Source organism: Siphateles boraxobius, unplaced genomic scaffold (assembly GCF_051911475.1).
Source record: "Siphateles boraxobius isolate OS27281-9 unplaced genomic scaffold, OSU_SipBor_1 7, whole genome shotgun sequence".
Taxonomy (NCBI): Eukaryota; Metazoa; Chordata; class Actinopteri; order Cypriniformes; family Leuciscidae; genus Siphateles; species Siphateles boraxobius.
Genome location: NW_027509197.1, coordinates 12519576 through 12533441, shown reverse-complemented (window position 1 = coordinate 12533441; position 13866 = coordinate 12519576). Strand labels below are relative to the sequence as shown.

Sequence of the window (13866 nt, the reverse complement as noted above, 5' to 3'; positions counted from 1 at the left end):
TCTTTGTCACCTAGCTTATATAGTTATAAATTGATTATAATATAGATAATATAGAAAATTTGGTACATTTCAATTTAAGACCATTATCATTGCATTTATCATTGGTTAATGTACCTGTAGTTCTTTTAAAAACTGTTAAAAAAAATGCACATTTCTTCATTAAATATGATTTGTTTGTTTTTCCACTATCTATTTGCTATGTATTTATTAAGCTGCCATTTTTAAGTCTCTGGCATTGTCAAATGTGTTTATCTTCGTCTATTATGTAACTATAATGTCAGGAGAAAATCTGTGGCACCGGTTGAGTTAAGTCTTGGATTTATGTGATGTTTTTCATGTCTTATTTTCCATTTTAGCTGTAAAGTTGGTAGGGCCGTATTGTGTATGTGTGAGTGTGTCTGTCGAGCTCTAAAAGCAGGCGGAGATAAGAAGCTTTGAGTGGCAGGCGGTCCTATTGAAGTGCTCACCGAGAGAGGCCGGCCCTTCGCAGGATTAAGTGAGATAGAAAAGGATTACAATCTGAGTTTCCAGAGACATTTTATAGTAAAATCTCATGCATGTTGGCAGGCCAGAAGCAGAAGATCACCTTGATTTAAAGCTCAACTGACAAGATGCTCCATAGCCTCCTGGTCTAAACGTGGGATGTGGAAGTGACAGTGTGATTTGGAGGAAGACCGTGACAGGAGTGTAAGAAGGTAAGTGTGGCATCATACTCTAATCTTCACATGACGGCACCTTGACCTGCTTTCGTAATACCGAGTCACTCCAGTTCAGAGATCACAATCAATGTGAAATCTTATCTTATCAATCTTCATCTTTAAATGAATTACGTAAACACTTTTTTTTTTCTAGATGACTTCAATTTGAGATGTTTTAATTCTATTGTTGTAGGTGGTGACCTTTGTAACAAATGATACTGACTGACTGACCATTATTGGTTATATCTCCAGAATAAAGTTTATATGGTAACTATGTTTTAAACTATGTTTAAGGGGCACTTAAAGGTGTTATGAATAAGTGATTAAAATGATATGTTAAAGCTATAACCTAAAATGTTTGTAATCTTTTTGCTTCTTTGAAACATTGCAGCTAACTAAGTGTGTGATGGTTCTGCCAGTTTTGCACTCATAATTCACGATTTAACAGAAATGCGGATTACTGTATACTTTTGTATTCTAGACATTGATTTGTTTAATAGGGCTGCATTGATCTGATGAACAGAGAAGCTTCTCATGCGGGAATCAATGGAGGAGGAGCCAATGACTCACCCTGGACATGATGACAACGGTGCGCCTTGGTTGGATTATAGCAGCGAATCGAATACTACAGGATTTTGAAATTCATGCAACATTTCAGTCTTGTTTTCTTTCTCAGATGTAGGTCTGTCTCAGATCTTGGCAGAAGTGGTAGAGGAAGTGAGACTGTCCATAGACAGAGATATTAATGGTGCTGATCTTCTGTACAGTCTCATCCGTGCTCCCTGGCTCTATTCTCTTCTCAGGGTAAGACATGCTCATTCAAACAGCTTTACACTAGATTTCCCCAATAAATAGTTATTAGACATTATACCAGGCAGATCATTGGACTCTCAAATGCTGTATCTAAAGAGGTTGCAGCTGTTTTGCATGTGAAAGATTTGTTTTTTTTCCCATAGGTATATGAGTGTCTGGTGCTGCATAGTCGAGATGCCCCAAGACCATACATGCCTTACTCCTCAAGACTATCTCAGGAGGTCAGTGTCTTCCTTTTATTACTGACTTTGTTTTAGAGGGATATTGGAAATCTATGATCCTTTCATGTCATATAAAACCTTCTATAATTTACTGTGAAACCATTGATTTGAGTGCTACAGTATATATGTCTTCTAAAGCCATACATGAGGGTGAGTAAATGATGATTTGAGCACTACAGTATATTAAAAGACTTCTAAAGCCATTTGTGAGGTTATGTAGATGATTATTTGAGCACTATAGTATATTAAAAGTCTTCTAAAGCCATAAATTAGGGTGAGTAAACGATGAAAGTATTTTAATTTCCGGGTGAAGTAATCCAATCATCCTCTATTCTCGTGTCCCACAGATTATGGCCAGTGTGCGAGGACTGGCTGCTCCCTCCTCTGAGGCACAGGAACTTTATATTTTGCTGAAATACCCTCATATGCAGGTTAGAGTCTAATTCAGGTTGCATTCATTGCTAATATGGTATATTTATTATTGTTAGGCCACTCTTTTTGACCATTTATTATGCATTTCTCCCTAGGCTTTGCTCTCTGCCCATGATTCTGTGGCTCAGAGGGACTATGCTCCAGTGTTGCCGCCCCTTCCTGACAAACTGCCTGACAATGAGGAGCCCATGAGGATTGTTTGCCTTGTGAAGAACAAACAGCCTCTGGTGAGGATCAGATCATAAATAGCAATGCAATTTCAGATATGTTAGCGAACAGCTTAGCTGTAATCCCACTTAAATGTCCCTCGTCGTACTATAATGCAGTATCATGTTAAGTGTACATGGCATTAAATGTATTTTGCCTCATTTATGGTGTAGTCTATCTAAGTATTGTATTGTTGTACAGTATTGTTACGTAATAATGGGCTTTTGAAACCTATTGAACCTATTGTAGATGTTTGAGTCTTATTTAGCACATGCATACAAATCCTACCAGTCCTACCCTTGATATTGGACTTCACGTTGTTCATTCTTATGATCACGGTGATGAGTAATAATCTACAATTCTGCTTTTTTTTTTCAATGTAGTGTAGTGAAAGGAAAAGGGTCAGCACTTTATTTTACAGTGTCCTTGTTAGTTGCATCTACTCACTATAGTAATAACAGTAAATTTAGAAAAATTACATGCAACTAACCCTAAACCAAACCCTAATCCTAACACTATAGTAAGTACATTTTGTCAATAAATATTATTCAGTACTTAAGGCAAATTCACACTGCACCGACAGACGGGTTTTGTTGGATCACTGTTACCCCTTTCTGTATCTATTGGCGTCTTTCAGAGTTTTTGAGCATGTTAAATTGGTGCTTGTTGTGTTGTGGGATGTAACATACTATAATCTGGTAGTTGTCTGTGTCTGTCGGTGCAGTGTCAATTGGCCTTTAAATATATATTTACACTGCAACAAGGACACTTTCAAATTAAGTGTGGGAGAAAGGTGTTCCTTGGAGATGTGGCCAAAATCAAATACTTCTTAAAGCGATAGTTCACTCAAAAATGAAAATGTTGTCATTACTTACTCGCCCTCAAGTTGTTCCAAACCTGTATGAGTTTCTTTCTTCTGTTGAACACAAGTTATTTTAAAGAATGTAGGTAACCTGACAGTTGACGGCACCCATTGACTTCCATAGTAGGAAAAAAAGCTATGGAACTCAAGTGAATGGGTGCCGTCAACTGTCTGGTTCATTTAGGTGAACTTTCCTTTTAAAAGGCAGGAATAATGACTTGAAAAACGAATTTTAGCAAATAAAAGGAAAAAAATATTTGTTTGATTGATTGTCCAACAAGCACAAGGATAGAGCAATGCTTTTAATTGCCATATTTAAGATTAATATGCTATGGTGAGTCTATAAAACCAATATGACTAAAGTGTGGACATTATGAATGAAATCAGGAGGACTTCAGTATTAATAGTACTGTAAAATTGTTGTAATGTCCGTCCTGTTGTCAGAATGATTGTTTAGTATACTGTAATGGATTGATAATCAGATATTTCAAGGTATTTCAACTCAAATCAGTATTCCATGACCATGTAATTATTTATTTGGTAAAAAGCAGTGTAATAAGTAGTATGCCTTGTTTATACTTGTTTGATCACCTAGGCTCAAATCTGCTTTCTAGGAACTGTTTTTCTTTACTTAAGCTTTGAGTTTAATTTCGCATCCAATTTTTCACTTTTGTGGCAGATAGCTGTAATAGTTGGATAGATAGTTGGTATAATGTACGTACATCCAAGTGGTTGTTATTGCAAAATAAAGCCCTTTAGTCCTTTAAACAAGAAATGTAGCTTTAACTTCAGGTTTAAACCCTGCCTACATCTGGTTTCATCTAAATTAAGATACAGATCATTTTGTCATTGTAACAGATTGTAAAATTGTAAGATCCCCAAACTTTTCCTGGTTTAATGTTTGTCAGTTAACACTTCCATCCTGTTCTCTCACTTATAAGAGTGTCAGAGGGGGGAAACCCAGTTACTGGAACAGCCTTAGGCGACTAACAGTGGAGAAACTGGCTTTAGCCAGGCGTTTCGGCTCAGGGGAACAGAGTCTCCTGGGCTCTGTAGGTGGCCTGTCGTCCTCCACAGGTCTGCTGTCCTCCATAACCCCAGGACAGCCACACTCACTGCCCAGGTATCAGTCCACCGGGAGCTGCAACCTGTGCTGCCAAACTGCCCATCTCTCGGGAGGAGGTCTGAACCTGTCCGCTCCGGCCGTTTATGACTCTGTGATTATGGGTAAGGGTCATCATGTACTGATGGCCTGACGAGGCCAAACACTGTGTTTACTCTCTTTAATTCTGAAACCAAATTAATCTATCCTGTTTTGTCCTTCATAACTTGAAGAGAACTGTACAGATGGACTAGTTGAAGATCAGCAACATGCATGCATAGCTTGTACCGCCTCATCTCTAGTGTACCCTCGCACATGCTGCCCATCTGGATGTAGCCTCCATTCCCAGACAGCCCCCTCCAGCCCTCTGCTTCAACGGCAGTACTCCATAGACACCACCCGCTCTTCTCATCCAGCTCCGGTGTTCACGAAGCAACACAGCCTGGATGAGCTGAGGTCCACCGTCCATACTGTTGCCAGCAGTATAGACCCTAGTACTAGTGACGCTCGAGATCTCAGGCAGAAGATGGTGGCGGTAACGGAGAGAATGACGGACAGCGTGGACGAAAACGCCCAGGCGTTGAGTCTGTTGGTGGAAGTGGTGGACAAACTGCAGGGTCTTATTATCACCAGCAAGTCTCCAGAAGTGGCACATGCTTTCAGACCCCAACATGTCTCAAAACCAGTCTGCACCTACTCGCCCTGCCAGCCGATATTGCCGGCCAAGAAATCTTTCAGCAACACTTCTTGTGTCTCATCGTCCTTCTCGTCGTCTTCATCCTCAACTGCATCGTCATATTCCTCCTCTTCTCTCAGCTGTAGCACGGATGTTCCTCATGTATCACCACAGTGCAACTCATCGTGCACGTCTTCATCTAATCTGACCAGAAACAGGTCTGTAACACCGGGAAGTAAAACCGGACAGACTTCCCTATCAAATGGTTTGACCGGCTCCAGTCCAAATGATGACTGTGAAAAAATCCTTTGCCTCTCTAGCAAGAAGAAAAAGTCAAAGATGAGGAAATAAGAATGACTGTGTTCCCACTTCTCTCTCCTAACATTGCTCTTTGCTGAATTTGCTGGTTTTGATTTTATTGAATGGAGCGATGAAATTGTTCACTACAGTGGAACCACACAACAAACAGGCAATTACTTGATCTTGTTCTTATTTGTATATCTTGTTCATCCCATCTACACTCAAGAACCATGGAACGATTCATTCATTTGTGTTTGTTAACATTGTTCAAGAGTACCAAGATTCATTGCCTTCAAAATAAACATTTAATTCTCACTTCATTCATATCTGTCTTTCCCTAAACTTCTGAAACTCTCAAGTTCCTCTTTGACCTCTATCAAACTTTTAGTTAAGGTCAAGTCAGGCATATTTCTGTTTGAGTTGACTGCATTCTGCAATCTCATTTCTGCAGTGTCCGTCTTCTTAATGTCATCATAACCTGACCTCCATTGCACCCACAGCCTTCCTCCACTCATGTGCAGCTGTAAGATCCTCTGTGTGAATCAACATGTGACACCTGCAGTCATTGACAACAAACTGGTTGACCATTCTTGTCTATTTTCCCATTTTTAGGGGGCAACTATTAAGAAGGATGAGAAAACGAAGAACATCTTTATTGCAAGGGTGATACATGGAGGACTGGCAGATCGCAGTGGTGAGTAACCTGTTGGTAGTCATACAATTTTTGTTATCTGAGCTCATACTTAGCAAGAGTTACGTTGGTTCAAGTCAGATAATTTCTTCCTTATTGAGGCATACATCTGAGTGAAATGGATTATCAAAAAATAAAAAATGTATGACGGGGACTTGACTCTGCAAGCTTGCGGTCGATTGTAAGAAAGGGGCGGAGTTTAAGTTGACTAAATGACGACTAAGTCCAGCATAGTTTACCTTAACAGTATGGATGAATTGTTCACAATAAGATAATTAAAAAAAATAAAAATCTTTTCACGCTGACTTTAAAGTTGAAGTGTGTATTTCTGAGCCATTAGTGCAACCACACTTAAAGGAGTAGTTCACTTCAAAATTAAAATTTTGTCATTATTTACCCTAAAGTTGTTTCAAATCTGTATGAATTTCTCTCTTCTACTGAACACAAAAGAAGATATTTTGAAGAATGTCTATAACCAGACAGTTGATGTACCCCAGTGACTTCTATAGTAGGAAAAAAAAATACTATGTAAGTCAAAAACCAAACTGTTTGGTTTCCGACCTTCTTCAAAATATCTTCTTTTGTGTTTAGTAGAAGAAAAAAATTCATTCAGGTTTGACATAACTTGAGGGTGAGTAAATGATAACAGAATTTTCATTTTGAAGTGAACTAATCCTTTATAAGAAACGAATAATTTTGATGTTGTATGAAAGTATTAGACTCTAATAGTACTGAAATAGTAGACTCTAGTGTGTGTGTGTGTGTGTGTGTGTGTGTGTGTGTGTGTGTGTGTGTGTGTGTGTGTGTGTGCGCGTCTGCATGCATGCTTGTCTTTTAGGACTTCTTCATCCTGGTGACAAGCTGGTGGAAGTGAATGGACAGAAAGTACAAGGACTGAAGCCCGAGCACGTCATTCAGATTCTGGTAAACTCACATCTTCTTTTGTGTTTCTTATAACCTTCCACACTCTCCCCCCCATTCCAGAATATCTAAGACTTTCAAACCATTCTCACTCTTATAATGATCGTATCCATTCATGCAGTCTCCCACACTTTCACAGGTGAGATCTCAGGGAAATATTCTTTTTAAAGTGATCCCTAATTCACCACAACCCATTAACCGCCGAGCAACAGTAAGTGCACTGTTAATATTTGCATAAAACAATAAACTCCCCAAAATGTTATTATTATATTTAATAAATATATTTGTAATATTAGACAAATATATACAATTAAATACACTACTAGTCAAAAGTTTGGAATTATAAAATATTATATTTATATATTAATTAATTAATATGATAATTAATCGCAATGATCCATTAAATTAATCAGTGACAGTAAAAATATTTAAATGTTACAAAAGATTTACATTTCAAATACATTTCTATTCATCAAAGAATCCCCCAAAAAATGCATCACTATTTCCACAAAAATATCAAGCAGCAAAAATGTTTTTAACATTTATAATAATAAGAACAGGTATTAATAATTGAACACCAAATCAATAATTAGAATGATTTCTGAAGGATCATGTGACACTGAAGACTGGAGTAATGATGCTGAAAATTCAGCTTTACCAGCACAGGAATAACATTTTAAAAGATATGATGAGCATAAGAGACTTTTTTCTAAAAAACATTTAAAAAAATCTTAATTATTCCAAACGTTTGACTGACATTGTAATGCATTTAATAAATACTCACTATACAGTATAGAGAGTTCCCTTTCTGTGTTAAAAATATGGCTTAAAAAATGTATGAAGTGATAGTCTCTGTCTCCCATTAGCTGTATGTGAGAGCCATGGTGGATTACAGTCCTCTGCAGGACCCTGCGATCCCCTGCCCAGATGCAGGAATGGCCTTCAGTAAAGGAGACTTGCTGGAGATTGTAGACCAGAGGGACATCCGATGGTGGCAGGCCAGGAAACTCCACAGTGCCTCATTGTGTTGCGGACTCATCCCCTCCACTAACCAGTTCAGATCGTCAGTTTGGAATTTTGCCAAAGTTCTTTCAAATTGATGCCATTGATCAATTTTAAGCAAGATTAAAGTTTTATTTCCTTTTTTTGCAGTAAGCAAAGGGAGTTGTGGTGGTCCCAACCTTATCAAGCTCACACCTGCATCAGACCCTGTACGTTAATAACACACAGACACATACACATACACACACACAGATGTATAAACTTCTGTGCTCTCTTTGAGATGTTGGTTGGCATCATAAGCCTCTTAACCCTGCCCTCTCTTCACCCTGATCTAATTACTGTAAAGAAGCTTGAAAGTGAGCTTTTCTTGGCATGATCCTTCCTTCATGACGATTGACTAGTCCTGTCCTCCTTACGCTCAACAATTAAGGAGATTTAAGAAGTATTAGATGCTATTATTTCTAAACACCAGATGTTAGGATTCTTCTGCATATCCTACAGAGGAATCTGAAACAAGTGTTTTGAGATGTTATTTAAGAGTCAGAGTCATGTAAAAAAATACATGTTTACATATACAAGTTGACCCCAGAGGAACAAAAAATAGTAAAGAATGGTATGATGCACTAATAGTGGTGTTTTCATATTCAACCCACCATGTTGCATTCATATTATTAATACACAATCTTTCTTTATGAAGTCTAATTCTTTATCGCTTTCTTTTATTTGACATCTAAAGTGAGCGCGGGTGATGTTGGTATGTATCTTTTTCTGTCTTTACCTTTGTTTTGTTTTTGTGTTAGCTTATGTTTATAGTGTGTTTTAATTTATAGTCAGAGTTTAGACCAAGTGTTAAATATTTAATATACTTTAAGCTCTTTGAAATATGGTGTTTATGTCATTGATATTGCTATAAAGATAAAATCTTCACTATTGATTAAACAGTTTGCATAATTGTTCAATGTTCCATATGTGATGGATTTCTGCATTAAACAGAATATCCAACAAGGAAAAATCCATCTATTGGAAATTGATTGGATTGTGCAAAATGGATGTGCATAAAGTACAGGGTTTGGACAATGAAACTTAAACACTGGCATATATGTGGCCAACCTTCACTGATTTTACATTCTATTAGTTAGAGCAGAGTGTGACGGTTGAATTAGCAGAGCAATAACACAGCTGTACATAAAATATTGCAATCCATACAACATAATGGGAGACATTTCAGAGTTCAAAATAGGACAAATTGTTAGTGAGTGTCTCGCTTGCTTATCTGTAACCAGGACAGCAAGTCTTTGTGTTGTATCAGGAGCTATGGTATGCAGGATAATGTTGGCATAACACCTGCCACGTAGGACGAACCACTAATAAATTATTGTGGCGTAAAACCAGGTCTTTTAGTTTCATTTTCCCAACCCCTGTAAATAGGGCCAGTTGTGATTTCATGTTCATTATATTGGTTAACCACATGTAACTGTGTAGTGCTGGGTGAGTGTGTTGAGAGTAACTCTCTTTGTTTCAAAGGAGAAGAGGAGGTAACAGATGAGATCAAATACATTGAAACAGGTGATTATCCCACCCAATCCATGTCTTCATTTATTTAACTCATTATGCTGTGTGGAAATATATGAAAGCCGTTTCTTTCATTGCGACTTTTATGAGTTTACATTTCAGAATTCTGAGCACAAAACTCTGAATTGTAAACTTGCAATTCTGAGAAAAAAAATAAGAATTGCTATGTCAACTCAAAATTGGAATCTCAAGAAATAAAGTTAAACATTTTTTTTATAAATATGAATTTTTATAGTAAATATTATGGGCTTTATGAACCATTTTTGCACAGTTTTTCATTTTATTTATTTTGTTTTTACAGATGAAGATTTTGAGTTCGGTAGGTAAGTCTTTTCTGAGGAAAGAGCATTTCATTGAATGAGAGAATGGCTTCTCTTTGCTTTGATGGTCCACTTTAGACATTCTACTATATATAAGTAACTTTGCAACTACATGTCAACTAGTCTTGCGTAGCCAGACCTTCAGATGGTCTGGCGGCAGAAGGTCTGGACTCCATCGCAGCTTTCATTGGCCAAGGACCGGCCAAGAGGATGTCTGACCAACATGTAAAGCAACCAATCATAATTCGTTTTGTTCCGTGTCATGTTTAGTGACGTGAAAATGTAAAGAACCCACGTTAACAGACCGGCATGCATCTAATAAATTATTCATTCAAGAAGGTTGTGCAAGTTTACTGCAACAATGATGCTGCAAATTTTTACATACTTTTGAAAATTCAGCGTTTAGCTTATTGTGATAAGCGTTCCTTGTCACAGTTGTAAACACTGCAGCTTTCTTCTTCCATGATGGGGTTTGACATCAAAAAGGCTTTGGTTCCTGGCGTACTGTTAAAGAATGCGTCACACGTATCCTGGAACTCCTGTAGAACTCAACCAATCAGATGACGACTTCAAAACTCCTGAAGTATGTATCAAACGTCTGACAGCTGAGACTACATGTCAACTTACTCTCATTAATTTGTAACTACATGCCAACTAACTCTCATTTGAGTTTTAGTAAAAGTTGCAAAGTTACTTATAGTCAGTAGAATGTCTGTTGGGGGACCATCACGATAAAGTGTTAGCAGATATTTAGCAGACAGTCTACTGATACTCTAATGACTGGTAGTTGACATGTAGTTGCAAAGTTACTTATAGTTAGTAGAATGTCTAAAGTGGAGTGTTACCTTTTAAGGGGGTTGTGTCTACCACGGAATTTACCTATGTATTTTAATGTGCATAATACATATTTATTTACTGACATTGGCAGAAGTTGATAAAACTGACAAATAATGAAAAGTGCTTCTGATGAAATCACCTTTTTTATGATCTCTGATTTGTTATATGACGTGTAGTCCTTCTCTTGTTTTTTCATTGATCAACTGTATGTTTTGTCCAATTTCAGAGGAGGGTGAAAATGGTGAACACATGCAGGGCTTATACATAGGTATGAAATCTAAATGAATGTACATGGTAAATTTCTATTTTGGATCATATAAACCCATAAACATATATGAAAAGTGACTTGTTTGAATCAGCGGGGTTCCGGCACAGTCTGCGTGTGTGGAGGAGGAAATCGTACCTTAGACGAAAGCCGTCGTGTTATTCCTGCGGAGTCGGCATCTGTCATAACACTTCAGCCAACCTCTATGAAGAGGTGGTCCACTACCAGCGCCACATAGACGATCCCCCTCGTCTCATTGTGCTCATTGGTAGGGTCCCCTAAGTTATACACGTCTTGAAAGTCATACCTATAGACAATAACTATCATTTGGGATTGACTGATCAGAGTTTGACCCATTAATGCCTTAATGCAGGGGTGTGAAACTCAGTTCCTAGAGGACCACAGCCCTGCAGAGTTTAACTTCAACCCTAATTAAACACACCTGATCCAGCTAATCAAGGTCTTCAGGATTACTATAAACTTCCAGGCTGGTGTTTTGGAGCAGGTTGAAGCTAAACTCTGCAGGACAGTGGCCCTCCATGACCGGAGTTTTATATATGTGCCTTAATGCTTTTCCATGTTTTCCACAGGTCCATCGGGAGTTGGTGTAAATGAATTACGCAGGAGGCTAATCAAAATCAACCCTAATACGTACCAGGGACCAATATCGCGTATGTGGCCTGTTTGGTCCCTTTAATCTATGACTTAAAGGTGTTGTAAGCAAGTTTTTTGGGAATATCATGCAAATAATGTCCCTACTACCCTCAAATATCACTGAGATGTCAAAATAAAAACTGTGGCTGCCATTATTTTAAAGGGATCATGAATTGACTCAAAAATCCTGTATCAATCAATGAAGCTGTCTACACTGCACAATGGATCTCTTATTTACATTGTGTTGCACTGTGCTGGAAATTATGAAAGTGAGTTGCAATGGCAAGATCATTGCATTCTTGTGCTCAACAGACTTGGCTGATCGGTCACAATGCTCAGTGCTGAAACTTATTATGCAATGGGAATAGATCTAAATATAATGTTGTAATCAACACCTTTTATCTCGGCAGATGTAATAGTAGAAACTGTAAAAGTTAAAAAGTAGGTCATCTGGGTATTCCATGCATATAGAAAGTTTGCATACTGTGTATGTACAGTAAACATATTATATTCTGCAGAAATACAAAGAGCAGTACGCTAATATAGGCTGAATCCGAGATTGCCCCGTGAACCCTCATTCACTATTCCCTACGTTAGTCCACTAATACTGCTCACTTGAAGGAGTGAATGATAAGGATTGAGCGAATTAGGACATTCGTTGCGTGTACATCGTTTGTACACTCGTTATTGCAGTGCAATGTGGGATTGAATAAGTGCACTCAATAGCGTCCTATGGTTTCGGACACCACTACAAATGGCTGTCCCCTCAAAAAACGCCGTATTTGAGGGTATAGGGGGCGATTTCGGATTCAGCCGTAATTTGGAGGGCTGGGTTTTGGAAAAAAGGACATGTGATCGCCTGAAATCGCTTACAGCACCTTACATTATTTAACAAAACAGTCTGAAGTTACAACATGTCTCTTGTTTTTCTCCAGACACAACACGGCCCCAAAATATGGGTGAGAAGAATGGCCGTGAATATCACTTTGTGCCCAAGGAAATGTTTGCGTACATGGTGGTTAATCACAAGTAATCTTATCTTTTATGTTTTAAATATAAATAAACAAAAATTTGATCATCTGATATTGTGATTTAACTTTTTTTGTGTGTGTGTGTTTAACAATGCCAAGATTCCTAGAGTATGGAGAGGATAATGGACACATGTACGGCACCAGCTTAGACTCAATCAAAGATGTTTTGGACAGTGGGAAAATATGTGTAATTGACCTTGAACCTAATGTAAGTGTCATTTATTGATCAAAATCAAACGTATGTTTTTGTCATTAGTAAGGTTGCAAACAGTAATGCACATGCATGTCTCTGTTTATTCCAGTGCATTAATTCAGTCAGAACCAAGAAGCTGAAGCCCTACATCATATTTGTGCGGCCTCCGTCCCCTGAATGCATGAGGCAAACAAGAAAAGACCCACATTTTCTTGCCAACAGCTACATTAAGAGATACTTTCATGTGAGATATGCATTTGATATTTCTTGTGGTTCATTTCTATCTGATAGTAGATAGATAAGCTGCTACGTACAGAAGGAAAAGAGTGTGTTCATGCGTTTTGATTGTAATGCAACATTTTCCTCCTGGTTTTCTCAGGATAAAGACTTTGAGGAGATTGAGGAAGCAAGCAGGGCCATGGAGGGCAAGTACCGTCAGTTCTTTGACTGCGTGATTGTGAATGATGATCTGCAAGATTCATGCATGGATCTGTTCACAGCTATACAACATGCTCAAGAAGAACCACAGTGGGTTCCTGCCTGCTGGTTTGTTCCTGTTCATCCATGACACACATTAGAACAAAGCAGGGAATGTTTTAATCGTAACGAATGTAAAATAATTGAATTTCAAAAAAGCGAATGCCTTTGTGTGTAGTTTAGTCCTTGAGTAAAATCCTGTTGGTCACCAGTAATCATTTGGATTATCGCGGTAAACACACATTTAGGCCTTAATGGTTTCACTTGATCTAAATTGTATCTATCTTGAGATCTTTAGGTCTTTCTGGTGATTTAAACCAGTGGTTCTCAAACCTGTCCTGGAGGACCCCCAACACTGCATAACCCATGTGATAATGATCTGATGAGTTGAATCAGGTGTGTTTGATTAGGGAGACAAAGAAAACGTGCAGTGTTGGGGGTCCTCCAGGACAGGTTTGAGAACCACTGGTTTAAACGGTTTACACTGGCGTAGAAGAACTAAACAAAAAAAAGTGTTAGCTAGATGAAGAAATGCAAATACAATTAATTTTTGTCTAACAAGAACAGTCGCATGTGGTTGTTTCTCCAACAT

The 13866-nt window shown here is 38.1% G+C and overlaps 1 protein-coding gene across 2 annotated transcripts; it reads left to right on the top strand.

The window, feature by feature from the left end:
* The first annotated feature begins 436 nt into the window (after nucleotides 1–436).
* mpp4a (MAGUK p55 scaffold protein 4a) lies at nucleotides 437–13586 on the top strand. Of its 2 annotated transcripts, XM_077215370.1 has the most exons (21): nucleotides 437–695; nucleotides 1199–1287; nucleotides 1375–1502; nucleotides 1655–1732; nucleotides 2080–2163; nucleotides 2260–2391; nucleotides 5924–6005; nucleotides 6841–6926; nucleotides 7063–7134; nucleotides 7790–7986; nucleotides 8076–8134; nucleotides 8662–8679; nucleotides 9450–9491; nucleotides 9799–9816; nucleotides 10875–10922; nucleotides 11014–11187; nucleotides 11510–11590; nucleotides 12509–12602; nucleotides 12704–12812; nucleotides 12907–13041; nucleotides 13177–13586. In XM_077215370.1, exons 2-21 carry the CDS (start codon nucleotides 1233–1235, stop codon nucleotides 13363–13365), a joined length of 1881 nt encoding a protein of 626 aa, XP_077071485.1. In that variant the 5' UTR covers nucleotides 437–695; nucleotides 1199–1232; the 3' UTR covers nucleotides 13366–13586. The 2 variants fall into 2 exon arrangements, with proteins under 2 accessions (XP_077071485.1, XP_077071484.1); XM_077215369.1 differs by lacking the exons at nucleotides 5924–6005; nucleotides 6841–6926; nucleotides 7063–7134; ... (10 more) ...; nucleotides 12907–13041; nucleotides 13177–13586 and adding exons at nucleotides 4175–4460; nucleotides 4569–5593.
* Nucleotides 13587–13866: the final 280 nt, after the last annotated feature.